A 28,000-nucleotide genomic window follows, 5' to 3' on the forward strand; every position below is an offset into this window, starting at 1 on the left:
GAGCTACAGCAATTTGATTGAGAAGCTACCACCGTAGGTCAGTAAATCCTTTTACATGGCTACTGAGCGTTCCTGGAAGCCTCTCAGTCTTTTTTACGTAGAATATCCTGAAGGTAAGGAGATATTTGTTTTCGTACGTACTTCAAGCTGATGCTTTCGGAAAGCTACTGGCGTATTCTAGTATGGTGCCAATATTTATAATTTTCAGCATCATAACCCTTATTATGTCGAGAAGAGATTTGCATACGGTATTATCAGTTGTAGAATTCGCAACTAGATTTCAAGATATTTTATTTTTGTGGTTGCCTGATCAATGAGTTGAGTAATTATTTTCTCAAATACATCATTAAGCAGCCAAGGCCTTTCCCAACCAGTTTGTTCATAAATAATGTTGACAAATCTTTGTACATACAGTTCACCTAGGTATTAAATCATCAGGTATGCCTTCAAACCACGCGCAATTCATGGGCTTTTTCTGTGTTTACATTGGATTTTTCCTATTCATAAGGTTAGTGAAGCCTTTGCTTATTCGATTATTTAGGCTCAATCAGCGATCCTTCAGTCGCCAGTTCACAACATTTGTTTACTTAGTCTGTGCATCAGTTACTGCAGTAGTTTGCTATAGCAGGTACCTAGAGTTTTTAATTATTTCAAGGGTTTATTTATTGTATCATACTTCTACTCAAGTTTTAGTTGGGATCATAATAGGTGGAATTTTCGGGATGATCTGGTTCCTAATTGTTCAGTATGCGATAACACCAATATTTCCGCGGTTCACTGATAGGTAGGTTTTAATTTAATACCAATGTTTTCGAAAACAGTTTCCCAGACCTAATATTTTTAAACAAACAGTGCACAGTCATTCTCGAAAGGATCAAAGGGCAAAAGTTTGTACGCTTAGTCTTTAGAAAACGTTTTGACTTAGCACATCGTGCAGTAGTTTTGCATTTTAACCTGTAGTTCAGTAACCCAATACAATCCTTGTGCTTAGAAAATTCGAATAACTCTAAGACCACTACACATTTCGTTGGTTAGTATGTTTTCAGTTTCAGTTTGGGAAGGACAGGAGGCTCGATGGCCTATGTTAGTCCTGGCAATGGTGGTCTCTCTGTTGATCCAACTTTCTTTTGAATGAGTCGACGGATGGAGCCTCAACCACGTGCTGAGGTAGTGAATTCCACTCGTTGGTGATTCGATGGGAAAGTCGATAGTCAGCTGACAAGTAATTTGTTCTCGGCTTGTGAACTTTTTTGGAGTGTCCTCGTAAATTCTCTGTTTTGGAAGACAAGAAAAATGAGGGCATGTTAGGTGCAAATTTATGACTAAGCAATTTGTAGACTGTAATCAAGTCGCCTCTAGTTCTGCGATATGACAACGGGAAAAGGTTCAGCTTGGCCAGTCGAGATTCATACGGAAGCTTCGCTATTCCGGGAACCAGCTTAGTCACCGTTCTCTGAACCTTTTCCAGAAGCTCACTGTCTTTTTTAAAGCAGGGGCTAGCCGCTTGTATGCAGTACTCAAGTTTAGGACGAACGAACACTGTATACAAAGTCAAAAACGTCTTAGCGTCGACATGACTAAAAGCTCTACATATTGACCATAACGTTCTAAAACTTTTGGCGGCTATTGCACGGCAGTGTGCAGTAGTCTTTAAGTCTTGACTAACGATAACTCCTAAGTCATTATATGTCTGGACGACAGGTAGCTCAGTGTTATTCATCGTGTATGTATCTGTGCCTTGATGACCGATATGCATCACAACACACTTGGAAGTATTTATCGGCAACTGCCATGTTTGAGACCATTCAGATAACTTCTTCAGGTCATTTTGAAGTTCTAAGCTATCACCCTCACATCGTATCGTTCTCCATATCTTGACATCGACAGCATATAGCAAGACCGATGATGATAGGAGACAAGGAAGGTCATTTACATACAAGAGGAATAGCACTGGCCCCAAAACTGTACCCTGGGGCACTCCACTAAGCACAGTTTCCCAGCTAGATAACTTTGAGTTCACCCGAACTCTTTGTTGACGCCCAACTAAGAAGTCTTTTATCCACATCAATAAATTGCCTCCAATCCCGACTTTTCTTAACTTATATAACAGCCGGTTGTGCGGAACTTTGTCAAAAGCTTTACTGAAATCAATGAAGGCGACGTCTACAGGTAGCTTTTGGTCCTTAAGAGCACACCAGCTTTCACGAGCCACTAATAAGTTAGTGAGACAAGAATAACCTATTCTGAAGCCGTGCTGCTTCTCCGAGAGGATCCGGTTTTTATCGAGATACTTAAACAGCTCCTTCCGAATAATCTTTTCTAATATTTTAACAACCACACTAGTTAGGCTAACGGGGCGGTAGTTCTCAGGTTTGTGTTTCGTACCTGTTTTGAAGACAGGACTTACTATGGCATTTTTCCAATCTTTCGGTAAACAACCCTGCGTTACGGATAGGTTAAAGCATGTACTTAAAGGGCTTGCAACGAAGTTAGATAATTCCTTCAGTAGCCTAGGATGTAATTCATCGGGCCCCGTGGATTTACCTATGTCAAGCTTATTTAGTAGACCAAAGACATCGAGTTCTTTAATGGTCACGCTATCCAGTGTATGTATGGGGGATCTGTATACGCTGACGAGAAGGGCGCTTCTATGGTATACACGTTGCTAAAGTAGTTCGAGAACGCTTGAGCCTTGCCAAAGTCGTCCTCCACTAATGATGAAGCAGTACTGTCTCCCCATAGAGCAGGAATATTTCCTTTTCTCCTTGTCCTTTGGTTTATATAGGAATACAAGCGTTTAGGACATTCTATGGATTCTTTAACAAGTTTTTCTTCGTACAATTTTCTAGACTTACGGAGGGTCGAGGCACAAGTATTCCGAGCCTTTCGATACTGAGATTTTGACTCATCAGTCCCCAGTAACCTAAATATATCCCACGTTTCCCTTTTCTTACGGAGAAGGATACGGACCTCCCTACTGAACCATGGTGGTGAGTTTTTCGGCCCCTTTGGTATAGTCCAAGGGATGTGAGGTGTGGTAACTTTTAAGTATGAATTTCGAAATGCGTCCCAGGCCGTTTCAATGGAGGACTCTGGGTCTATTGTCCAATCTATTAACGATGCTGAGTGCATGACGTCTGGTATGTTTGCTTTCCAGACGTTGGGTCTGGACTGGACTGACGCGTCCTCATGACTGGCAGTTATATGGAAGTCGAAAGTTAAAACTGCGTGGTCACTTTTACCTAAGGGTGGCATATGATGGAGGTTCGCAACATCATCCTCATAGTGAGTCAGTATAAGATCTAATAAGGATGATTCAGTGTCCGGATCGTACCTTGTCGCTTCTTTCACATGTTGCACTAGAGCACATGTGATAACCCCATCAACTAGTTCCTGCTCGAAAGAATTCTCCGACGATTTAGTTCGCAGATTTTCCCAGTCTACCATAGGTGCATTAAAGTCCCCTAGGATTAGACATCGACCACTTTGGGACCAAGTATTGAGACTGCTTAACAGGATCTCATTTGCCTCACAGCTTGGACTGCGATAGACCAAACCCATCAGCAGCTCTTGTCCCTTGCATTTTAAGCGAAGACTAACTAATTCACACGTCCCACTCTCATGGGATACACTATCGATAATGGTAAATGGGATAGCATTCCTAATGAATAGAGCTACTCCCCTCCTTTACGCTTTTGTGTTCTGTCGGCCCTTACTAACGTAAAGCCCTCGAAATCAAGTTCTATACTATCTATAGCCTGTGTCAGCCAGGTTTCTGTTACTGCGATTATATCTGGCTTTGTAGAGTCAATCTGTACACCTAGTTCCGATCGCTTATTAAGTAAGCTTCGTGCATTGGTGTAACAGATCTGAAGCCTGTTTAAGTGCCTTCGTGCTTCACCCAGAGTGGCTTCGGCATCATTCTCTGTCGAAGTCTTACAACCCGAAAATTTACAATTTTTAGGTCCTTTTCGCCAGCGTATAACCTATGTTGTAGTTCTTTTTCGGTTTCCCGTCTTTTAACACGGTCTGCCAACGGTAGGTCCTTTCGGATAAAGACTCCTGAACCCTTTAATTTGTGTCCATTTTGTAAAATTAGGTCACGTTCGTCCGAAGAGCCGAATACTACTTTAAGCAGTCTGGAATGATTTGGTTTCGAGTCCGTTAGACTCCCTAGTCTGTACACCTTTAGCAAGGTGACCCCAGTCATATTTTGAGGCATGAGTTGATTAAGCAGCTGCCTAATCAGTACAATGTCATGCTCAAAACGAGCTTTGGGTTCAGAGCTATCGCTCTCCTTAATTCTATGAAAAATAGCTGATCTGTCGCTATGATCAGCTTTCGATTTTTCAACCACTTTTACGGGGGCAGGTTTCCCTTTTATATCAATACTTTTCTTCCTTACAACCTTTACCCATTCGTCAACGGTGCTGGTAGAAGCAATAACAGTTGTGTCAAACCTAGTGTTGGGTTTTGGGGGGTTGTCGACGACCTGAGGGGTCGTGTTATGTTTACCATTTGAAACCGATCGAGCCTTGCGATTGCGGCTCCTAGATGTTTCCTGTTGGATCCCATCTGGGAGACGGGGAACAGAAGACCCTACTTTTCTTGAGCTTTTTTTAAAGGCAGGCCTCTTTGGAGACTGCTTTTCCTTCTTTGACAGGCGTGAGTCATCTATCACCGGACTAACCTTAGTTTCCTTCACGTTGATTTGCGTGTCGACAGATCGAGTGCTGTTTGACGCGTTCCGACTATGCTTGCTAAAACACTTCTTTGCAGCATCAACCAGTGAGATGGCCTCGGTTAGCAAACTGTTTGCATCCGAGCAGCACTGTTGACAAAGCCACACACAACCCTTCTTACTGAACCGTTTGAAAGCAGCAGGCGTTAAGTTCGTGCAAACTTCGTGGTACCAGCCTTTGCACTCGTCGCACTGCATGCCGCTTTCAACAGGATAACGACAACCCGGACGTTGACAACTGCTTTTTTACACTGTCCGGTCATTTAGGAGGGGTTCTTTTTTAAACTGTGATGATACTCAGAACAAAAAAATTTATCAATGACCAAAAGTGAAGGGCTGTAGATTGCTAGGACCAAAAGTACTAACAGATACAGTTGAAAAGAGGTACTCAAGAGTACCAACGACAAAACAGTAAAAACGATAGTCGAATACTTTAACTGAAATAAATTCAATTAAAGTGAAAAACAGTAGTCTTGAAAGGTAATAAACGATCAAAACAAAGAAATTTACTCAGCGAGGAAAAATACCACTGTTCTTTTTAAATAGCGCGCGTGGGCAATTGTTTTGAATGAGATCTTTGGGTGGTATATATATATATATATATATATATATATATATATATATATATATATATATATGCATTGCCGCATTTAAGTTTGGAAATCGTAATAATTCATTTTGACACATGGTCTATAGGTGCTTAATGTCATGAATCGCGTTCACATCGAAGTTAAGAGTTACATTCGGCATAAAGATCTTGCAGAATACCTTTTTGGTGAAATCGTTCACTAAGCAAAATGGTTCAAAAACTTTCGCATTGGCACAGACACATCCACTCTTTGTTGTCGCTTAGATTTTTCGTTCTGTGACTTCAGTTAGTCATATGTAACATAGAACTTGACATATATGCACATTGGTTCAAGTCGCTATACCATTTTATAACATCCTGCCTTTACGTTCTCGAACCATATTGTCTACCTCTAATATTTTCTACTGTTACTATTTTAAGATTTGTATTAGTGATGTTGTCTCGCTACACTGACGTGGTGTAGGAACATAAAATAATGCAAATGTATGCCAGGTTCAGTGTTGTTTATGAATGAAAGGGACACAACACAATAGTTTTCTAGCATAAAGAGGTTACAAATGGAACAGAATGTCTTACCAAATATTACAAATTAGAGTATGCTATAAATGAACTAGTTGGCTTTCCTAATTTCCAGGCCCCGTTTTAGTATAATTGTTGGTTGGCCAAATATTGGTTCACAACAAAGACAACATAGGGATGCGTGAATGCATTTGTCTAAATTGTCACACTTTCCAAAAGTACAGAAATTACACAGGCAACTGAGCCATCCAAACGCAACGTAGAACCTGGTACGCGTGTACACCAGTTCAAGTTGTCATATCCAATCAACGTAGATGAAATTGTTAACGCGAACCCTAGAGGTAAAGGTAGTAAGTGCTAAATGTAATGGAGAAGATAATGCATCCAAGATGCGATTTGAGGAAACATCGATCAGTGTAATAAAAAAATCATGAGGAATTTAGAAACTTAAGATCTAAGGGGAGATAAATAGTGGATGTTCCTGCGCCATCACGAATGACTTAAGCCATGCCATCCAAAGTCTACAACCGCGGGTTAAGATAATTATACGGACCCCAACCAGATGGTTCTTACCAACCTAGATGGCTCAGTCCAATTGTCAATAGCCTCATGGTCTTGGTTTAGCTATCCATAGCTTTCTTCCAACCTACTCTTACACCAGACATCGCTCGTCAAGGTTAGTGGTGGTTGAACATACATCTTACAACCACTTCCGTTGATGAATACTTACCCACTCACCGCTTGACTTGCCATGTTTACTTAATTACCTATTCCTAACCCAAACATAAGCATTACTTACTCAATGGTTCAAAAATAACCAAGTGATGCCACGAAGACACCTATGATCGAATACTGGTAACTTACCCCTTGAATTCAAATTTAACGACAAACTACTTACCATATTCTTTAGAAGCTAATTATTTGCTCATGTTGACGACCAAGTTTATATTTTGTTTATTAAGATCTGGCAAAATGATGACAGCTTAGTTTCCCAGGTTATTTTCCTGTCCTATTTACTTTGACTGTTACTACAGTGTCCTTAAAACGTCGAGAAACTTGGTACAGTTGGGCACTTACAAGATCTTCAATAGAAATGAAATCATGACAGGTTGAAGAAGTATAAATTAATTATGTAATAAGGGATACTGTATAATGATATATTTAGAACTTGACACAAACCAAAAAGACTTCTTGATCAGTTTATATTTAAGTTAGTCAAGTACTTTGCTCTGAGTTACTGGTCAAACTGAGACTGAAGTGTGTATGGGAAGCATATAACATAACTGCAAAGTTGTAGGGAATCAAATATAATGGGTCATTTAGACGGCGTATTATCATTCCTACTTATAAATCCGATCTGAGTTCTGAACCACAGACTGTATAATAGCACCAACTCAAAACATTACCTAGATAGGTTTTTTTAACCAAGAACTTTTGTATTTTATGAGGAATTCCTTAGGGATGCCTCTGGATTAAAAAAATAGCATCCTGACGTACGAACCCTGTGATCTTTAGAAGACATACCAGTATGCTGTGATGAAGGAAAAAACTTTTTCACTTCACGGTATCACATCATAAACCGACCATGACCCCGCTTTTTGCACAGTGTGTTAGTGTTGGCAATCAATATTCCATATGAGACAACCTTAAATTGAGTAAAGTATAAGTTTCTGTAGCGGATCGGCAATTAAATTGATTGTTCTTATAGGTTAAGAATATCACATTACGGGAAGGTTTTCTACGTTATTCTGATAACTTTGTTTGTTTGTTTTGTAGTTGGATTGGTCAATTATTAATGTTGCAAGACTTTACACATATCAACAATCTTATGCATTTTGAATATACTATTGTGCAGAATTACATTCAGTAAGCAAACAGTTTTGATATAAATATGTGACGCTAGCAACAAATGCTTACTATTTTTGGGCATTTGTATTCATATACTTGACTTTGGATAAGTAAATTACTTATCTGATGAATCATGTGACAGGCTATGGACGGATTCAAGAAGTTTTAGGAGATTTGAATGGAGAGTTTGGCGTTTGCCAAAGTAGACACTACTGACCGAACTTCATGTAGGTGAAATGTTATGTGGTCACTGAGGCATTATTTGGGAATTACAATTCCATACAGTGAAGACTGGTCTCGAAGCAAACAAACTCATTGTTGTCCCTTAGACGTGCCGGTAATACTTCGTGTAGACTCTCATCCTGAATTTCTGTTAAGATATATAAATATATATGTCTTATATTGTCATTTTTAATTTGTGTAAAGAAAGAGTGATAAAGGTTCACAATAATTACCGTACTAACAAAGAAATACTACGTTAGGTGATTTTGACAAATCTTAGTAAACTGTGACCAATGTTGATTATTGTCTTAAATTTTCTCTGAAAATATCCGTATGAATATATAATGACCTTCTCTTAATTTCAGTAGGACGAAATCCGAAAGGCCCACGTAAAGAATATAGCGTTTTTTCATTTATGAACTATTTTTGCGACCAGTTTTTTTCTAATAAACAACTTATTAGCATTTCTCGTTTTCCTTATATTGTGCGTAACGTCCTGTTATCTACTAGCGCAATCTTGTCATTTTGCAGACCCTCAAAACTTCAGTTGAAGAGAAAAGATATCATTGTTACAAAAGATACATGTACAAGTACTTGGATCCACTGAATAATGTTACATATAGAACCACACTGTAGAACCAATAAACAAGTCTTCATCTGTATGTTCATGGATGTTCTAATTCTTCTGGACGTATCGGCCTCGTCATTGGTATGACAGATCGTTTAAGCACATCCGCTGAAAGTGCTTTTCTCATATCTAAGAAAATTGAGCAGATAACTTAAAACATTGTTTTTGAATTGTATGTAGTATACGTTATATTTAATATTAGATTTGCATTGTTTCCCAAAGTAAGAAATAATGGAACTGATAGTTCCACTTAGTATAGTACAGAAGTAAATGAGTGAACAAATATAAATGATGTAAATAAGTAACGAAAACTTGCTCAAACTTAAATGAATGTTCACAAACACCAAACAGTTATGTAAAGTTGGTTAATAATTTGCTTTAAAGTGGACATTTAGTGGAAAGGGTAACTCAAAAACTTAACATTCAGGAGTTGGACAATCCAATCTTATTGGACAGGCACACTAAATTTGAGACCGATTAAAAGCGCAAAATTCTAGATTCGAATTGATATGTGCTTGGCTGAGTAATCCTGAAATCTTAATTTTAACAGTGTGAGGAAGTTGCCGATTATCCCAGAAATTATTTCATAAACCAAAACAGCATCGAGTTTTCCAGAATTTCTGAGGTGCATATCTGTAAGCGTCTAGTATGTCTTCAAACAGTTTTACATCTAAAAAATGAGACTTGTCAGTCAGTCACACAACATAGGACACGGCATATCTGCATCGGTTCAAGTTGCCACAACACATCAGCATAATTAGATCTCTGAGTAGTGTAGGTATTGGTGGTAGTTAAGAAATATGATGCGAGAAAACATGGATTTGTGGGATAATGAACTTGGTATCTGATATAAGATAAAGACTAGATGTACCTATCACTGAGCTATGCCATCTAAAGACTAGCCCCATATATATTTCTAACCGCTTATTCTTGCTAAAATGATGAAAAGACACTCCTGTATATTCGAATGGCTTTGTGAACATCCATTCAGTTATTCAAATTGCGATTAGGAAACTTTAGTTGCTGAAGACAGATGCTTAAAGGTCCGCCGCTAGTGGAACTACTTTTGACAAGATGGTAACACAACCTATCATAATTCTATTCCACACTTTTTCTCCCGTCTCAATCATTTCTTAAACAAATTTTTTTACTGCAATGGATATTATTAATTCCCCAGCTTTATTCCCCATCTTATTTTCTTGTTGTGTTGATGCAAGGTGTAAGAACCTGAGCCGACACATGTTTATAACTGATTAATTTGATCTGTGCAGATCGAAGGTATGTTCAACTAGCGCCATAATGTTTTGCCTTTTGGTTATCAAAAGTAAAACACAAGTGTGGATTTTTATTTAGAAATGGACTTGTAACCTTAATTGCTTATAGCGAAAACATATCCAAAGATACTCGATTATATGTATAACCTCCTCTAAGGTAAGTAACAAGTTGTGCGGTAAAATTGAGAAAATTCATCTAGTACTATGACTGTATATTTTGGAATACTAGTTGTATTCTTGTCGCATTGATAAACGACATGTGAATAACTTGAGCTAACTATCTAGTCATCTGACGCTTTATATACACAACTTTATGAAGAATCATAAATAGTTTGACACTTACCGAAAGCATCTTCATCTTCAACGGAACCCCAGTAGTAATTTAAGACTCTGCGGTATATAATATATCCCAATTTACTATAAATATCTATGCCCAGTTTGTTAGATGCACGTACGAATAGATCAACAAAGTAACATCGTTTCCTAAAGGAAAGAGAAGAATTGGGAGATTCAGTTTAATAGCGACGTAAAACTTATAGGAATGAGCCCTATGGCTTATTTATTATGAATCTTTGCACTAGTGCGATTGTTAGACGTTATAATAACTGTTTCGAGTATTATTCTTCTAAATTTATTTCCCCGCACTCTAGGAGCTATATTCATTCTTTAGTGCGATTGAATTTCAAAGCGGAGTTGTTCTCCTAGGTTTTTTATTTGATATCACTGTTATCCGAGTCTTAAAGTAATCGACTCGCTTAGTGTGACCGTAAAACAGCATATTAAATGAAATCTTGAAGTTTCTCAATAATCTTTATATTTCGTAAAACTACACTGTAGTGGCAAGTCTGAGTGGTAGCACATTATATACATAGGGTTAAATTTCTAGGTTGGAAGCCAACACTCTACTGTGTGATATCGAGTCAGATAGTTCCTCAAACATAAATAAAACCTTCAAACTCGTGAGTAAGAAGTTAGATCCTCGTCATAAGAGAACAACCTTGGAGTAGGCTAGTTACAAAACAACTATATCTCGCAGACTTGACCAGAGGTAATTTTTATCTAAATAAAAACTAGACTTCACGAAGATAAGAGAAACCACCAGGAGCGCATACTTATCAAAACTAAGCAGATTTCTCCTATTATTTTTAGTTGGACAAGCCAAGTTAACAAGTTTTATTTTGAGTTCAGAATCCATAAGACAGTCTCAGTTTACAACTACAATAATGTTACTTTGTGGAGACTAGGCCACTCTATATGTAATCTGTGTTAATGTCTCTGGTTGAGAAATTTAAAATGTACTGAACAAAATTAATACACAGTCAACCTAGAATTTAATTTCCAATAATTGTTAAATGACAAGACGAAATTGTTAGGGTGGTCATTATAGGTTCACGGCAATGACTTATGAAGTGGATAGTTGTTCTCAACATATTGTTGCAACACGATCGTAATGAAAAGATTTCAATTATGTTCCGTAATGTAGCTAGAAAAACCATGGATTAGTCCTCTGTACACTTAGATCGTGAAGTCCTTTTATCATATTATTTGAACACAAATATTGGTACAAGAAGGTACCAGATACATATGCGCCACACAAATCTCATTTGATCTGTGTGAGGGCTGTGATACTACCCGGGTGCCTAAGCCGGAGCAGGTGTTTTTCCTAGGGGGCCACACCCGGAGCCTTCGATCTAAAGGTCTGATCCACAATGCAGTGGGGGCATCGTAAGGAGATGCAGTCCCATGGTAGCCGGTGACCAACGATTGGTTCATACGCCATTTGTTCCCTCAGGGTACTGGAGCCTGTGTGCACCATTGGTTTAGAACCAGGGTTTTCCAACTCCCCTAGGTGAATCCTCTGTATCCACCAACCCGGTTAAAGCACCGAACATTCGCTTTTCGTCCTCTCGATTTCGTAAACAACACCCGCCATAAGGCAGTGAGTAGGACATCCCTGGCAGAGGCTATATACGCGTGGCCATGTGAGAGCATTTCGAGAGGGAGAGCGGACTCTCCCCACTCTCGGCCTTACCAGGGCATTTGGGGGCCCTTTTATCACAATGTTCAATCACTGCAGAGCAGGCATCATGTAATGTATTTTTTAGTGTTGACTGAATTCCACTAATCAACTCTGCAATTTGACCGTCAGAATGAATAAGTTTTTCCATGTTGAGTACATAGTAATCTAGTGTATAAAATCAGATGCGATGCTTCAGTCTACTGTATCTTTTCTTTTAACACCACGCGCCTATACAACATAAAAGTTTCTAAATGTATACTGATTAGTAGACTGTTGTGTTACATAAAAAGAAACTAGAAGGAACTTAAACAAAGGAGTCTGTTTTCTTAATAAAACACCAGGTTAGTAGCGACGTCTAGTTTATAACCAAGTAAATCCTTCACAGCCGTAACTTTAGGTATACGTAATTTATTTAAAAAACCAGGGTATTAACGACAGCTTTTTCAGAAATATTTGGACCATACCAATTTTGAGATCCAGTTTATTTTCTAAACGTCCTTACCGTTCGGAAGTTTCTTCTAACTCTAGCATTAGTTGAGTAGCTAATCTCAAACGACGATACTCAGGAGCCACCGACAGCGCTGTGACATGACCATGCCAGTCCACTCCATGACCTTCTGACTTCGCCATCATATAGCCCATAAGTCGTTGACACGTAGACGGTATTGATAATACCTTGGGAGATGGGTTTTGTGAATCATCTGTGTGTGGAATATCCGAAAGACATGTCGAATTTCTTTCAAAACAGGTTAGTGTGGGTGATTCTAGGACTCGCATATACTCTGGCCATTTTGCCAAATAATGCAGATAAAATCCGATACTATACTGTTATTGCCATTAGAAGTGTAACAGTACCACTAAGTTAAAGAAAGTACAATTTCATAATGGTCTATCGAGCGTATTCTAAATAATATACAACTTAGAGGGAAAACAAGTTTTTTTTAGTTCGTTCGCTTGCCACCTACTGGACACGAAGCACACGAGAGACACGATGTACATATTCTAAATCGTTAATAAACAATATAGTTTTACTCTAATGATAATTGTGTAAAATACAGCAACTAAGAGGCCCATTCAGAAATAGTTAGTGGTTACGGTCCAAGTGCTTTGATAATAATTGAGCTAAGTGAAGAAATTAGTTTCAATTGTTCAACTTAAAGATTTTTCTATTTTAATTGTAATTTTAGTAAACCTTTATCCTTTTATGTAACAAAAGTCGTTTTTTTAACACACTATAACTGCCCATAAACACCACTAACTTTTCAATGTAAACTAGGTTTCAAATGTGTCTTCCAAAAAACCTACTGTCCTCTGATTGGCAAATAGTTTCTTGATTTCTAAGTACGTTAAAATTTCAAGATGACTTAATAACTTAGACATGGTTAAGGAGGAAGTAGTAGACTACACTGAGTTTACTGAGTCTTCCAAACACTGATATTTTTACTTTTTCAATTTGTGTGAGGAACCGTTTGAATCATGTTGAACTGTCTAATATGTAAATTACACATAGAAACAGTATTATTAACGTTTCCTATGCAAATTAATAAACAATGATATCAAGGAAACCACATAATTCCAATAGTTCGGATTCTTGTTCATTAGAAACTTGAGTCGTTACTTTTAAAAAGCAAATAAACGATCAGTATTATTTTAAGGTGTATAGTTAACTTATACTCGGTGAAGTGTGTTGAAAACGTTATCTGATGAATAATGCTGTTTCTCTGTATTCATAGAATACAAACCAGCGTTAGATTTCCGTTAGTATCTTATTCCTAGTGATATTATATTAGCTGGACAAATATATAAATGCTTTCACATACACCTCAAATTCCATAAGATTCAGCAGACATATAACTAATATGCTAAAGGATACAGTTTCCGTATACATATCCAGATTACTAAAACAAAAGCAAAGAATATGGTTGAATATGTAGTACAAATATAATTTTAATAAACTAAGTAAGCAGTATACACAAAACGATTTATAACGTAAAATGGAGCCATATTCGTGCTTGTACAGTTTAGGCATAAACTTACTTTCAGTAGCTCTTAGAAAAACGCAGTACAGTTAGAACATGGCTTACGACTACCTAAGTTCGGTTTCCATATTTAGGTAAAATGAAACAAAATGACACCACTCATAAGCCCAATACAGTACAACAAACCCTCAGTGTGGAATGACCTTGAAGAAAATAAACTGGCTTCTCAAGTTAATTAGCAATGCTAATTCTAAAACTTCTGCTACATATGGGAGAGTAATATCAAGGCTCATAGATTTTAATAGCTAGTAACTGAATCTTAACAGCTAAATACTTCATAGGTTGTATTTTCCATCAATAACTGATCTTACTAGTAGCAGGTTTATGTTCAAAGAAAAAGCCTAATATTATAAAGGACACAGAATTTCTAGATTCTCTGATGACTTCTGCTGAAAACAAAGTATATTAAACTACTGTCAGAGGCAGCGTTATCCACTTTATTCGATATCATTTAGCCTTAATAAGATAATACTCTCTCATCTAAAATAATAAAAAACAGAAAAACGAAATCAATGGAAAATAATCTACAGCATATGTTAAGAGGTTTAATTGATTTGTAGCAGTCAGTCAGTAACAACGTAGAACTTCGTACGTACGTACATCAGTTCGAGTTGCCACACTTATTTATCACTAATAACTGGAAGTTTTCGTCATCAGGAATTTGAGTCTAACGTAATTCCAATCTAATTTACAAATATTATTGCGGAAGTCGTAACACTGAATCAATGTTTCCGCAGATAACATCGTATCTTTGCGTGGAAATACTATCAACGTATGTTTGTAAACCGAAATATCAGGTTTAGCCATGCTTGGTGTACAACAACATCACTCGACACTTACGTTATTCTAACCGAATTCTTTGTTGTTAAAATATATTTCAAAGATCCTTTCGTGTATCAGGCACAAGAAGTGTTGACCAGTTCGTTACATCACCAAGTGAGTTAAAGTTTTGAACTCCACAAAACTAGTGTCAAAATTCGTAAATAACCAGTGAGTCGAAACAGGATGTAATCACTTTAACAGATAGGTTTTCCTAACCAATGATAAAATCTGCAATATCGAAGGATGAAGCACTCATTATTGTAGTGCAATTTGTAGACGTCCCTTACAGTACCAGACACTTTGTTCCCGAATGCCCTGGTACGGCTTAGGATGCGGAGTCCGCTCTTCTTTTTAAAATGCCCCCACACAACATGTATACAGTCACTGCCAGGGAAGTCCTACTCACCGCCCTGTCACGGTTAAGAAACGAAGAATAAGAGCTGACAATTTGGTTATCAGGCTACATCGTAACTAAGATTAGTAGAAAATAAACTAATGACTATCCATACAGACGAAACAACTGACTTACAGGTGTGTCCATAAGTGTGAGAGTCAAGAATAACTAACAAATAGTTGACGAACACACAAAAGGTCAAGCACAACAATTAATGGTTTTACTGTACTCTAAAGTCATATTTAAAGGTCACGTAAAACAAAACTAAAGTATAATCAGGCAAAAACTTACATATTCCCAAACTTCAACAAGTCTAAGCAAGTAAATGGCCTCACGGTTACCATACTGCAATCGATTTTCTCTCCGACTCGATTACAAAAGAATATGTCTAGCAATTCACAAACAGGTTACATATAACTGAAGTCACAATACATCAAATGAGGGTAAGGTTGTTATGTATACATCTATACTAAACCAAAAAATATCAGCTCTAATAGAGGGTGAAAAATACTTTCCGCAGCAGAATATTACTGTCTTCAAAGGTTATTCTTTATGATAGTAGGGTCACAGTTTAAACATGTAGACCTGAGGAAGTAAAATATATGTGGTTATGTAGAATTTGAGTATGTTTGGCCCTTTCGAACTTGTAAATTTCTTGATGAAAAATTACTACTTTGATTTCATATGACTAATAATTGACTTAGCTCTTTATACTTTTCTAATCTACTTCCCGTATATCTACTACTTATTGAGATTTATTGCACAAATAAAACAATATACCAGAATCAGGAAACATCCTCAGACTATTTTAATGCTGGCAGACATTACTGTTACACTGTAAATGATGTAGTTTAGTATTATCACTCAACCATTCAAAACTTCTGAGACTAAAAAATACCACCAATAATTTAACTTATAAGGCCGAATAAAGGCATCTGGTAAGTAACCACCTCCCGCTCATCTTTTTCATTTATCGTAGGTAACACCTTCATATGCCAGCAAATAGGGAAGCGTACAGTACAGCAGTCTCAACTATATTACTGCACGGTTGTCTTAATGGGCTATAAAAGTAGAAGATATGCGTAGGCTGAGAGTATTTCATCATAAGTATCTCTTAAGTATTGCTCACACTACAATAAATGAGTGGTTAATCTTTAGCTAATATATGCACAGCACCAGGCGAAACGTGAAATTACATTTATGAGGTTAAAAACCTTCAATGGAGGTGGTTATGATGAACACTACGCATTCCTCAGTCAGTCAGCTACAACGTAGGACCAGGCACATGTATGCAACGGCCCAGGTTGCCATACCTCATTAGCACAGCAAGATGAACACCGGATTCATAGGAGTGGTTAGGTCAAAGGTGGTAATATATAGGAGAAAGATTGCAATAAGGATATGGTATAGGAAGAAAGAATTAGTTCGCAGAAAGAAAGATGTGAAGTGATCTTAATCTCTTAGTTTAAGAGAAGACAGAGAGTGTATACACCGACGCCATTGTGATCGATTCTGAGCCACGTCACCAAGGGTCTCCAACCATTGGTTACGAAAGTCACGCGGACCCCAACCAAGTAGTCTGCATCTACCAACATGGCTCAGACTAGTAGTTAGTGACTTCAGGCACTGATGCCACGTTTTGGTTTGGCCGCCCCTAACTTCCAACCATCTCCAACACCGGTTAGCATTGCACGTCGCGGTAATCGGTGTTCAGGCATACGTAATACGTGGCCCAACCATCTCAGTCGATGAAGATTCATAACCTCATCAACTGATTTACCATCATTCCCTAATACCCTGCGTCTAACCTCACTATTACTTACCCGGTGATCCCAGCAGATGCCAGCAATTAGACGTTATCCCATCTGACTGGTCGCAATCACTTATCGTCCCAATATATAAGAAAGGGTCAAAATCATCCTGTGACAACCACAGAGGGATTAGTTTAACTAATATAATATCTAAAATACTAGCATCAATAATTATCAGACGCCTAACTAAGACTCGTGAACTGCAAATACGAGAGACTCAAGCTGGCTTCAGACCTGGTCGTGGCTGCATCGACCACATATTCACCATTCGTCAGATTCTAGAACACAGGCATACTTATCGACGTCCGACAATGGTTGTCTTTCTCGACTTAAAAGCAGCATTTGACTCGGTAGACCGCGAGATTCAGTGGCAGTGTCTGTCATTGGAAGGCGTACCACAGAAGTACATAAACCTTGTGAAGGCTCTTTACTCGAACACTACTAGTCGAGTCAGAGCTTATGGCGAACTGTCATCTACTTTTGTAACCTCAAGTGGTGTCCGTCAAGCCTGTACACTTTCTCCATTTTTGTTTAACTTCATCATAGATCTACTGATGGAAATAACACTCTCGTCGACTGAATTCTCGGGTATTGATCTCCTACCAGGAGGTCCACTTATCGACTTAGAATATGCAGATGACATAGTCCTGTTTGGTGAAGACGCTGACAAAATGCAGAGTCTTCTGGTAGCACCAAGCAACAATGCCAGAATGTTTGGGATGCGCTTCTCTCCCTCTCAATGCAAGTTGTTGCTTCAGGACTGGTCTGCGTCAACACCTGAACTAAGGATAGTAGGGAGTGAAGTAGTCGAACGAGTTGACAACTTCACTTATCTTGGAAGTCTGATCAGCCCTAATGGGTTGGTGTCTGACGAAATCTCAGCACGGATTCGTAAAGCTCGTTTGGCTTTTGCCAACTTATGTCACCTTTGGCGGAGGCGAGATATCCGTCTATCAATAAAAGGACGAGTATACTGCGCGGCTGTTCGTTCTGTTTTACTTTACGGCAGCGAAACATGGCCCTTAAGAGCAGAAGACACCCGTAAGCTACTAGTATTTGACCACAGATGCCTTAGAAATCTTGCTGGCATCTGCTGGGAGCGTAGGCAGAAACGACAAAAAGGCAACGACGTGTGTCCCTATCCTTCCGAGTTCTTACGTAGCCGTTCAGCCGAACAGCACATAGACGACTGTTGACGGGGATCCACTCTAGCAGTGCTTGTTCGGCCCTCATGCTTAGTGCTATGCCTACACCTGCCAGTCCACGAGAACTTGCCATCGGGTCACCAGACACACGAAGGGAGTATCTCGTTGGCTCTCCGTGTTGCCAAGGTGAGGTCAAGTGAATGACCACACTGGAATCCTGTATGCGTGTTTCGGAGACACAGCATACATCAATGGATAGGTGATATATGTTGGTAAAAAACTAGCACGAAAAATCAAGATGTGAGATTTGCTCATAAAATTCCACATTAATCGCAATGACCATTCCGAAAAGCAGACTTTTTGGTACAGATCGGTTCAACACTTGTAATAAATGGTCGCAAATGTTGAATAATATGGAATACAATCGGTCACTGTGGCTAAGCGGTATTTGGTCCTTACGTCCCGCCAAATCTTCGACAGTACTATTTCTAAATTTTTAATTTACGAACCCATTTATTTGTGCGGTATTTCTCATGTTTACATTCCAATGTTTTTCGACATTTCAAACCTCATGCTTGTAGTCTCGATGAATGCCTCTAAGACACATAAATTCTACTCAAATAATGACAGCTCTGGGAGGAAATTGTCCAAGTTGTATGTATAATTTGCGACATGTTGTAGATAGCCTACGCTTAATCGGTGAGGCTATAACTTATGGACGAATCCATCATGTATAACATAACAGGTCTCGGATTTTGGCGCGAAATTCACTCATCCATCTGGGTAAATAGTGTTGACATTTTAGCTGATGTTAGTTAGTGATGAAAACTCTAAATCTAATTTTTAACCTTAATCCTCAACTGTAAATCATAATTCTAACTCCCCACACAGGTCAGCCAGTCAGTAACAACGTAGAACTTCGTACGTACGTACATCAGTTCGAGTTGCCACACCACATTAGCACAGAGATGCAGTGGTCGATTCAAATCCCGTAGTGGTAGAGGTAATAAGAGTATAAGCAGTAATCGGGAAAATTAGGGTTTGGAGATGTTATTTGAAGAGTATAATACAGTGAAATAAATTTGGGAAGCGAAAAAAGAGACAAGGAGGAATCAGAAGATTAAAATTTGGGAGAACACAAAGAGTGGATGCACCTGCGCCATTGCAAACGATTTTGAGCCATGTCATTCAGGGTCTCTAACCATCTGTTGCTATCATCTCGCGGTCCCCAACCAGGTAGTCTACACCTACTAACATGACTCAGTCCACTTGTCAGTGACTTCGTGGACTTGTGCCATGTTTTGGTCTGGCCGCCCCTTGCTTTCTTCCAACCTACTCCTATACCACTGAACATCGCACGTCGAAGCGATGTCACACAGGTTCATAACCGGCGAGACTCTAATTTAGGGACGAGCCAATCAGAAGCGTTTGACCAATTTCAAGGTCACGGAGCCAAGTTCAACACGCGATGCTGTAGCAGTATCAAAAACCATTACGTGTGACTTTACTAATGCAAGTTTGTTTTCCTTGTTTCAGGGCAACAGAAAGTGAACGTACTAGAAGAATAAGAACAAGCCTTGCGCAAGTTAAACCTGCGGGATAATGAGTAAAACCATCTACATGTCGACTCTTACAAAAAGATGTACTCTTTTTGGGGCATCGCATTACGGAAGATGGAATAGCAACGGATAAGGCAAAAACGAGCGCCATTATTAACTGGCCACAACCGAAATCTGCCGAGGATGTTCGCAGCTTCCTGGGACTCGCTTCTTATTACAGACGTTTCGTACGCGATTTCGCATCCCTGGCAGCACCTTTACATCGCCTGACGCATAAAGGACGAAAATTTTTGTGGACCACAGACTGCCAACACGCATTTAACACTTTGAAGTCAGTTCTTGCTGCTCCGCCCATACTGGCTTTTCCGGACACTTCGGCTAAAGCGAGTGAGTTCATACTTGATACAGATGCTAGCTCATCAGCTATTGGAGCAGTCCTGTCTCAAATAGCACAAGACGGAAAGGAACGGGTCATAGCGTACACTAGTCGGCGGCTAGATAAAAGAGAGACACGGTATTCTACGACGCGCCGAGAGATGCTGGCTTTGGTAAAATTTTTGCAACATTTTCGTCACTATCTCTTAGGACGATCCTTTCGTGTACGCACAGACCACCGTGCACTACAGTGGCTTCGTTCATTCCGTGAACCAGAAGGTCAGGTAGCGCGCTGGCAGGAGAGGTTGCAGGAATTTGATTTTACTTGCGAATACCGACCCGGAAGCCGACACACAAACGCCGATTCCCTATCTCGTATACCCTATTCTCCTGATACCATTAATGCCGTTCTTAGCACAGCCCCCGATATCAACTGGCCGTCGCTTCAAGCAGCAGACCCTGATCTGCGATTTATTTATCAGAGGCAACTACATGGCAATAATAAACCATCTATGACAGAGTTGAAGGATCATTCTTTGGCGACGCGCCGTCTGTGTGCCAAGTGGAGCAGTCTAAGATTGTATGAAGACACGTTATTTATAGTCAGCGAATCAAAACAGCCACTATTGATAGTACCACGTATACAAGTTCAGAATATTATGGAGCAGGTACACCGAGAACTGGGGCACTCAGAAAAACGGAAGACTGAACATGCTATCTGCCAGAGGTTTTGGTGGCCATCCATCCATGAAGACGTTGCCGAATTCTGCAAAAATTGTAGCACGTGCTATGCTATCAAGTTACCCCGACAAATACCTCGTGCACCCTTAGTTCCAATGACGACAGAAGGTCCGCATCAGCGAGTTGGCATCGATATTATGGGGCCACTCACAACGTCAAAGAACGGAAACCGTTATTTACTGGTTATGGTAGACTATTTCAGCAAATGGTGTGAAGCTGTTTCTATACCACAACAAGATGCCCTCACAGTCACTCGTGCTTTCATTGATCATTGGGTATCCCGGTACGGCGCTCCCCTTTCACTCCATTCTGACCAAGGTTCAGCTTTTGAAAGTCATCTCGTCGCTCAGGTATGTCGATTATTGGGAATCCGAAAAACACACACTACCGCATATCATTCAGAAGGTAACGGCTTGGTGGAAAGAACCATCAGGACTATCAAAACTCTCTTACAGTCGTTTATCAATAAGTCGTCGACGGAATGTTGGGACGGCGAGACTCTAATTTAGGGACGAGCCAATGAGAAGCGTCTGAGTAATTTCAATTATTAGCCAATCAGAAGACAGTATAGAGTAAAAATATATTACAAGAAAGTAATGAATTACAGTGGATATTCTTCTTTTACATGACTAAAAAACTTGTTAAGGTTTGATAAAGGTTCAGAAGTTCTGAATTCATAATGCATACGGTATAGGAACTCGTCCATAGGGTTAGGGTGCTAACATGCGATCAGTTTACATCGGATTTAAGAGAAGAGGTGTTTATTGAGAGGCTAAAACCCTAACCCTGACCCTAACCGTAACCCCTACCCTAGCCCTAAACCCTAACTTCTAACCTTAAACCCTAACCTCTAAAATCCGTTGTAAACCGATCGCTTGTCAGCACCCTAACCCCAACCCTAGGCTACAACCCTAACCCTATGGACGAGTTCCTATACCGTATGCATTATGAATTCAGAACTTCTGAACCTTTATCAAACCTTAACAAGTTTTTTAGTCATGTAAAAGAAGAATATCCACTGTAATTCATTACTTTCTTGTAATATATTTTTACTCTATACTGTCTTCTGATTGGCTAATAATTCAGTCAGTCTTCAGTAATAAGGATAGGAGGTCTGTCGACCTATATTAATCCTTGCAGTTTGTAATACTGTGGAGGTCCAATCTCGTTTTGAATATATTAACAGACGGTGCTGATATTACGTGTTCCGGTAGAGAATTCCAGTAATTCACTACTCGGTGCGAGAAACGGAACTCCAGACGTAAACGGTTTGATCTCGGTTTTTGAACTTTCTTCGAATGTCCTCTCAAATGATCGGTTCTAGACGGAAGCAAAAGATAAGTCATGTTAATACCAAGGTCATCGTTCAGTATACGATAAGCCAATATTAGGTCACCCCGTACTCTACGGTAAGATAACGGAAATAAGTTAAGGTGTCTCAGTCTGCCTTCATAAGATAGGCCAGATAGACCCTGTACCATCTTAGTAGCTCGTCGTTGGACTCTTTCTAGCATATCTGCTTCATATTTGAAACAAGGACTCGCTGCTTGAATCCCGTATTCTAAATGTGGTCGCACATAAATCGGGTGTAGTAATCCAAACATTTCATCATCTAAATACTGAAAAGAACTACGAATTGACCATAATACCCTATAGCCTTTTGCAGCAGCAGCCTTACAGTGACTAGTCGTTTTGAGATCATTGCTTAATATAACTCCTAAGTCTTTATAGTCTCTTGCTTTGGGTAGCACGAATCCACGTAGTGTATAGTCATACGATTCATCAGAGTTATTTAACTGCATCACTACACTCTTATTAGGATTTACCTCTAGTGATCACCTGTCTAACCATGCCACCAATGAGCTAAGATCGTCCTGTAATACTATTCTATCCGACATACTATGTATGGGTCTCCAAATCTTTATGTCATCAGCGAAGAGTAGAACGGATGATTTTGCTACAGTTGGCAATTCATTTACATAAAGTAAAAAGAGAAGAGGACCTAGGATTGTGCCTTGTGGAACCCCACTTTTTACAGGTACCCACGAGGAGAGAGCCCCATTAACCCTTACCCTTTGTCTCCTGTCATGAAGAAAGTTACTTATCCAATCGACGACTGTGTTATGGATTCCAAAACGTTTCAGTTTGAATTTAAGACCAGAGTGCGAAACCTTATCAAAGGCTTTACTTAGATCTATGAAAATTACATCCACAGGAGCATTCCGGTCCTTTGCCGCAGCCCACTCTTCTCGTGCAATGAGATTTGTCAAGCAAGATAGGCCTTTCCGAAAACCATGTTGTGCCCTGGAGAAAAGATTTTGCCCTTCAACATAGTTTATAACAGCTATCCGAATGATTTTCTCCATCAGTTTCACAACTGCACTAGTTAAGCTAACGGGTCTATAGTTACTGACTAAATCCCTACTCCCAGCCTTATACACCGGACTTATTATGGCGTCTTTCCAGTCTCTAGGAAGTCTGGACTGTCTCAGAGACATGTCGAATAGTATCGCTAATGGTTCGGCAATTTCATCTGATATGGCTTTCATAATCCTAGGATGAATATCATCGGGACCACTGGACTTATCAGGTTTGAGATGCTGAAGTAGCCTTAAAACAGTATCTTTCTCAATGACTACAGGATCTATCAGCGAGCCGTCACGGTCACGATGAATCATTGGTCGTTCCTCATTACCGATAGAAAACACTTTACTAAAATATTCCAATAAAGCTTCAGCTTTTTCGGCATCATTCTCTGCTAAGATTAACGGATTGTCTCGTATCAAAAGTGATGGAATTCCATCGCTTCTCTTAGTTCGCCTTTTTATATACGAGAATAACCGTTTCGGACTATATCTAGAATCCCTAACCAATTGTTTTTCGTATGAATGTCTAGTCTTGCTTATTAACGCTTTACAGGCATTCCTAATCTTACAATAACTGGATCTGTATTGTTCTAAGCCAGTAGAGATTAACATATTCCAGTGATTCTTCCTTTTTCTAAGTAGTTTCCTGACCGTTTTAGTTGTCCATGGTGGACTATTATTCGGTCTTCGCGGTACCAGGTATGGTATGAACGGGGACGTAACTAGTCTAAATTTACCTTTAAATACAGACCATGCTTCTTCAACTGATATGCTAGTATCTACTAACCAATGTCTTAGCAGCGCATTCCTGAATGGCTGATATGTTAGCTTTCCATACATTTGGGCGCGGTGTAACCTGACCGTATAACATGTCCCTAGTTCTAAACGCGAATGACAAAACAGCGTGATCGCTGTTTACTAACGGTGGAAGAATATTTAGGTCGACAATATCCTCAGTCTCATGAGTGATTACCAAATCCAGCAGAGAAGAACCCTGGTTAACACCGAAACGTGTGGGTTGGGATACATGCTGCACTAGTGCTTGCTCCATTATTGTTATCAGTAACCCACTATCAAAGGAGTTTATAGATCCTTCTGTGGTCATATCAGTCCAACTAATATCAGGTGCGTTAAAGTCTCCTATTATCAAGCACCTGGTATTATCACTCCAAAGATGAATGTGCTCTAAAACAAAGTCATCAGCTAAGCAGATTGGGCTCCGATAGATGACACCTAGCATAAATGTACTACATCCTATTGCCAACTTACAGCTAATGACTTCACAAGTGCCGCTATCATGGGATTCGCTAGTAGAGGAGCGGATATTTATGCCATTGGCTATATATAACAGGACGCCGCCTCCTTTTCTACATCTATGTCTATCACTCCTGATGCAATGGTATCCGGATAATTCTGGAGTAATGTCTAAGTCATGGACTAACCAAGTTTCTGTCACTGCTACTATGAGTGTCTTTAACCTGTCTACTAGTGCTTCTAGTTCATAGAACTTATTTCGTAAACTACGAGCGTTGGCATATAAAACTCCTAAGTAGAACAGCCTATCCACACAGGCCTTGGTAGCATTCGCTTCCAAGACCTGACTATCCGAAAACCCACTAGTCGGAGATTTTCCTCGCCGTTTTGCCGACGGGTTTCAAGTTCAGCTAGTGCTTTCTTCCTTCTTACTCTATCTCCGAGAGACATGTCAGGTCTAACTCGGATGTCAGAATTGTCGTGACAACGAGCGCTACTTAACAAGAGATCCCGTTGCTTCTCCGATCCTAGGATTACCTTAAGGAGTCTGCATGGACGGGGTTCAACATTGTCCTCGGTCCTCTTGCCTATTATTACCAATTTTTTGACCTGAACTCCTTTGGAGTTATCTGGTAAAATACTACGAATGTATTCTCCTAGCTTTTCTAAGTCATGCGCGTGTCTAATTTTCGGATCAGGGTCGTTTGACTCCTGCAATTTGCTCACAATAATATTCCATGTTATTAGATTTTTCTTCTCAGTCACGCCAGGATGGGTTTCACTCTTACCATCAGATCTTGGTAGTGCAATTTGTGGCTCACAATTTGAGTCCACCAGTGAGTTACTAACTACCTGTGTACTGCTTACAGCTTTTTTCTTTTCGTTTCGTTTCCTACGTACCGTAGTCCATTTTTCATCCCTCATAACACTGGGACTATTTGGAACGGTGACTGTTTTATCCAGATCTTCGGTTCCCATTAAAGGTGCATTATTAACAATGTCAGTACCAGGTGGTACTACTCCCCCTGTTAATGTCGACGAAGATTCCACTTTTACGTCGGTCAGAGTCGGTTGTTTGAGGCGTCGCGTAACAGCAGGTACTACACTGACACATTCGTCACTGTCAGTGCCCGTGTTGTCAGCGCATATGCCATCGTTCTTTTTACAGGCCAAAGCCAACAGGCTCATAGCCTCCTGTATTAGTAATGCCTTGTTGGCACAGCAAAACATGCAAAGCCAATGTGAGTTAGGCTTCGAGCATCTTTTGTATGCGGTGGGACTTAAGCGGGTGCACATTTTGTGAAACCACTTATGGCATTCGTCACACTGCATCCCCTCTTCCACAGGGAACAAACAGTTTGGTTGCCCACATTTGTGAGTCTTACCAACCATTTTAGTCTGATCAAAGTGTAATACACAATATGATAATAATATAATATAATTAGTCAGGTGAACCAGACTAACAGTGATGACTTGATACACTTGCGCTAATTTCAAAAAGGGCAGTGAATTTTGTACTTGTGGTGATTATACTTGCTTTTGGTATTTATTGCACTAAAAAGCATTCTTGGTCGACTTTAACTAAGAGTTCTTTGGTTAAAGTTTGAAATTTTTGCTACATTTTGTCCTGAGAACCTGTTTTTAGTCCTTGACTAACACTTGTGTTCACAATGTTATCATTTTTTGTTTTTAAACCTTTTAAATCGAATTTCAATGGTTGGTAAGACTCACAAATGTGGGCAACCAAACTGTTTGTTCCCTGTGGAAGAGGGGATGCAGTGTGACGAATGCCATAAGTGGTTTCACAAAATGTGCACCCGCTTAAGTCCCACCGCATACAAAAGATGCTCGAAGCCTAACTCACATTGGCTTTGCATGTTTTGCTGTGCCAACAAGGCATTACTAATACAGGAGGCTATGAGCCTGTTGGCTTTGGCCTGTAAAAAGAACGATGGCATATGCGCTGACAACACGGGCACTGACAGTGACGAATGTGTCAGTGTAGTACCTGCTGTTACGCGACGCCTCAAACAACCGACTCTGACCGACGTAAAAGTGGAATCTTCGTCGACATTAACAGGGGAGTAGTACCACCTGGTACTGACATTGTTAATAATGCACCTTTAATGGGAACCGAAGATCTGGATAAAACAGTCACCGTTCCAAATAGTCCCAGTGTTATGAGGGATGAAAAATGGACTACGGTACGTAGGAAACGAAACGAAAAGAAAAAAGCTGTAAGCAGTACACAGGTAGTTAGTAACTCACTGGTGGACTCAAATTGTGAGCCACAAATTGCACTACCAAGATCTGATGGTAAGAGTGAAACCCATCCTGGCGTGACTGAGAAGAAAAATCTAATAACATGGAATATTATTGTGAGCAAATTGCAGGAGTCAAACGACCCTGATCCGAAAATTAGACACGCGCATGACTTAGAAAAGCTAGGAGAATACATTCGTAGTATTTTACCAGATAACTCCAAAGGAGTTCAGGTCAAAAAATTGGTAATAATAGGCAAGAGGACCGAGGACAATGTTGAACCCCGTCCATGCAGACTCCTTAAGGTAATCCTAGGATCGGAGAAGCAACGGGATCTCTTGTTAAGTAGCGCTCGTTGTCACGACAATTCTGACATCCGAGTTAGACCTGACATGTCTCTCGAAGATAGAATAAGAAGGAAGAAAGCACTAGCTGAACTTGAACTAGACAGGTGGTCACTATAAGTAAATCCTAATAAGAGTGTAGTGATACAGTTAAATAACTCTGATGAATCGTATGACTATACACTACGTGGATTCGTGCTACCCAAAGCAAGAGACTATAAAGACTTAGGAGTTATATTAAGCAATGATCTCAAAACGACTAGTCACTGTAAGGCTGCTGCTGCAAAAGGCTATAGGGTATTATGGTCAATTCGTAGTTCTTTTCAGTATTTAGATGATGAAATGTTTGGATTACTACACCCGATTTATGTGCGACCACATTTAGAATACGGGATTCAAGCAGCGAGTCCTTGTTTCAAATATGAAGCAGATATGCTAGAAAGAGTCCAACGACGAGCTACTAAGATGGTACAAGGTCTATCTGGCCTATCTTATGAAGGCAGACTGAGACACCTTAACTTATTTCCGTTATCTTACCGTAGAGTACGGGGTGACCTAATATTGGCTTATCGTATACTGAACGATGACCTTGGTATTAACATGACTTATCTTTTGCTTCCGTCTAGAACCGATCATTTGAGAGGACATTCGAAGAAAGTTCAAAAACCGAGATCAAACCGTTTACGTCTGGAGTTCCGTTTCTCGCACCGAGTAGTGAATTACTGGAATTCTCTACCGGAACACGTAATATCAGCACCGTCTGTTAATATATTCAAAACGAGATTGGACCTCCACAGTATTACAAACTGCAAGGATTAATATAGGTCGACAGACCTCCTATCCTTATTACTGTGGACTGAAGACTTATCAACTTGGGCTTTTTGAAAAGTGTATGATCGAATCTTATATGAATGATTGGACAGATGACGAGGTATTGTTTTATCATCAAAAAATCTAGCAACCAAACTGACTAACCTTAAAGATATTTGTGGACTTCAAATACGGCAACGCTCCTAGAGTATCGTTCACTGTTGGGGGTTGCGAGCA

The 28,000-nt window shown here is 39.6% G+C and overlaps 2 protein-coding genes across 7 annotated transcripts; one reads left to right on the forward strand and one right to left on the reverse strand.

The window, feature by feature from the left end:
• Positions 1-8,747, forward strand: DOLPP1_1 (Dolichyldiphosphatase 1; the record flags this gene model as incomplete). 4 transcript variants are annotated; one of them, XM_012946260.3, is made up of 8 exons in its annotated part: positions 56-113; positions 148-248; positions 286-373; positions 415-508; positions 542-628; positions 656-784; positions 7,626-7,715; positions 8,285-8,383. In XM_012946260.3, the coding sequence occupies 8 exons, from the start codon at positions 56-58 to the stop codon at positions 8,310-8,312; spliced, it is 675 nt and encodes a 224-aa protein (XP_012801714.2). In that variant the 3' UTR covers positions 8,313-8,383. The 4 variants fall into 4 exon arrangements, with proteins under 4 accessions (XP_051074891.1, XP_051074893.1, XP_051074892.1 ...); XM_051209435.1 differs by having other exon boundaries at positions 1-113; positions 415-784; XM_051209437.1 differs by lacking the exon at positions 8,285-8,383 and adding an exon at positions 8,451-8,747 and having other exon boundaries at positions 11-248; positions 415-784.
• NAA20_1 (N(alpha)-acetyltransferase 20, NatB catalytic subunit) lies at positions 8,466-27,999 on the reverse strand. Of its 3 annotated transcripts, none has more exons than XM_051209438.1 (6): positions 15,608-18,546; positions 15,388-15,560; positions 13,715-13,739; positions 12,344-12,666; positions 10,165-10,304; positions 8,578-8,676 (listed from the first exon to the last, which is right to left on the reverse strand). In XM_051209438.1, exons 2-6 carry the CDS (start codon positions 15,438-15,440, stop codon positions 8,585-8,587), a joined length of 633 nt encoding a protein of 210 aa, XP_051074895.1. In that variant the 5' UTR covers positions 15,441-15,560; positions 15,608-18,546; the 3' UTR covers positions 8,578-8,584. The 3 variants fall into 3 exon arrangements, with proteins under 3 accessions (XP_051074894.1, XP_051074895.1, XP_051074896.1); XM_051209439.1 differs by lacking the exon at positions 15,608-18,546 and adding an exon at positions 27,929-27,999 and having other exon boundaries at positions 8,585-9,217; positions 15,388-15,484; XM_051209440.1 differs by lacking the exons at positions 15,388-15,560; positions 15,608-18,546 and adding an exon at positions 15,232-15,309 and having other exon boundaries at positions 8,466-8,676.
• Position 28,000: the final 1 nt, after the last annotated feature.

Source organism: Schistosoma haematobium, chromosome 1, assembly GCF_000699445.3.
Source record: "Schistosoma haematobium chromosome 1, whole genome shotgun sequence".
Taxonomy (NCBI): domain Eukaryota; kingdom Metazoa; phylum Platyhelminthes; class Trematoda; order Strigeidida; family Schistosomatidae; genus Schistosoma; species Schistosoma haematobium.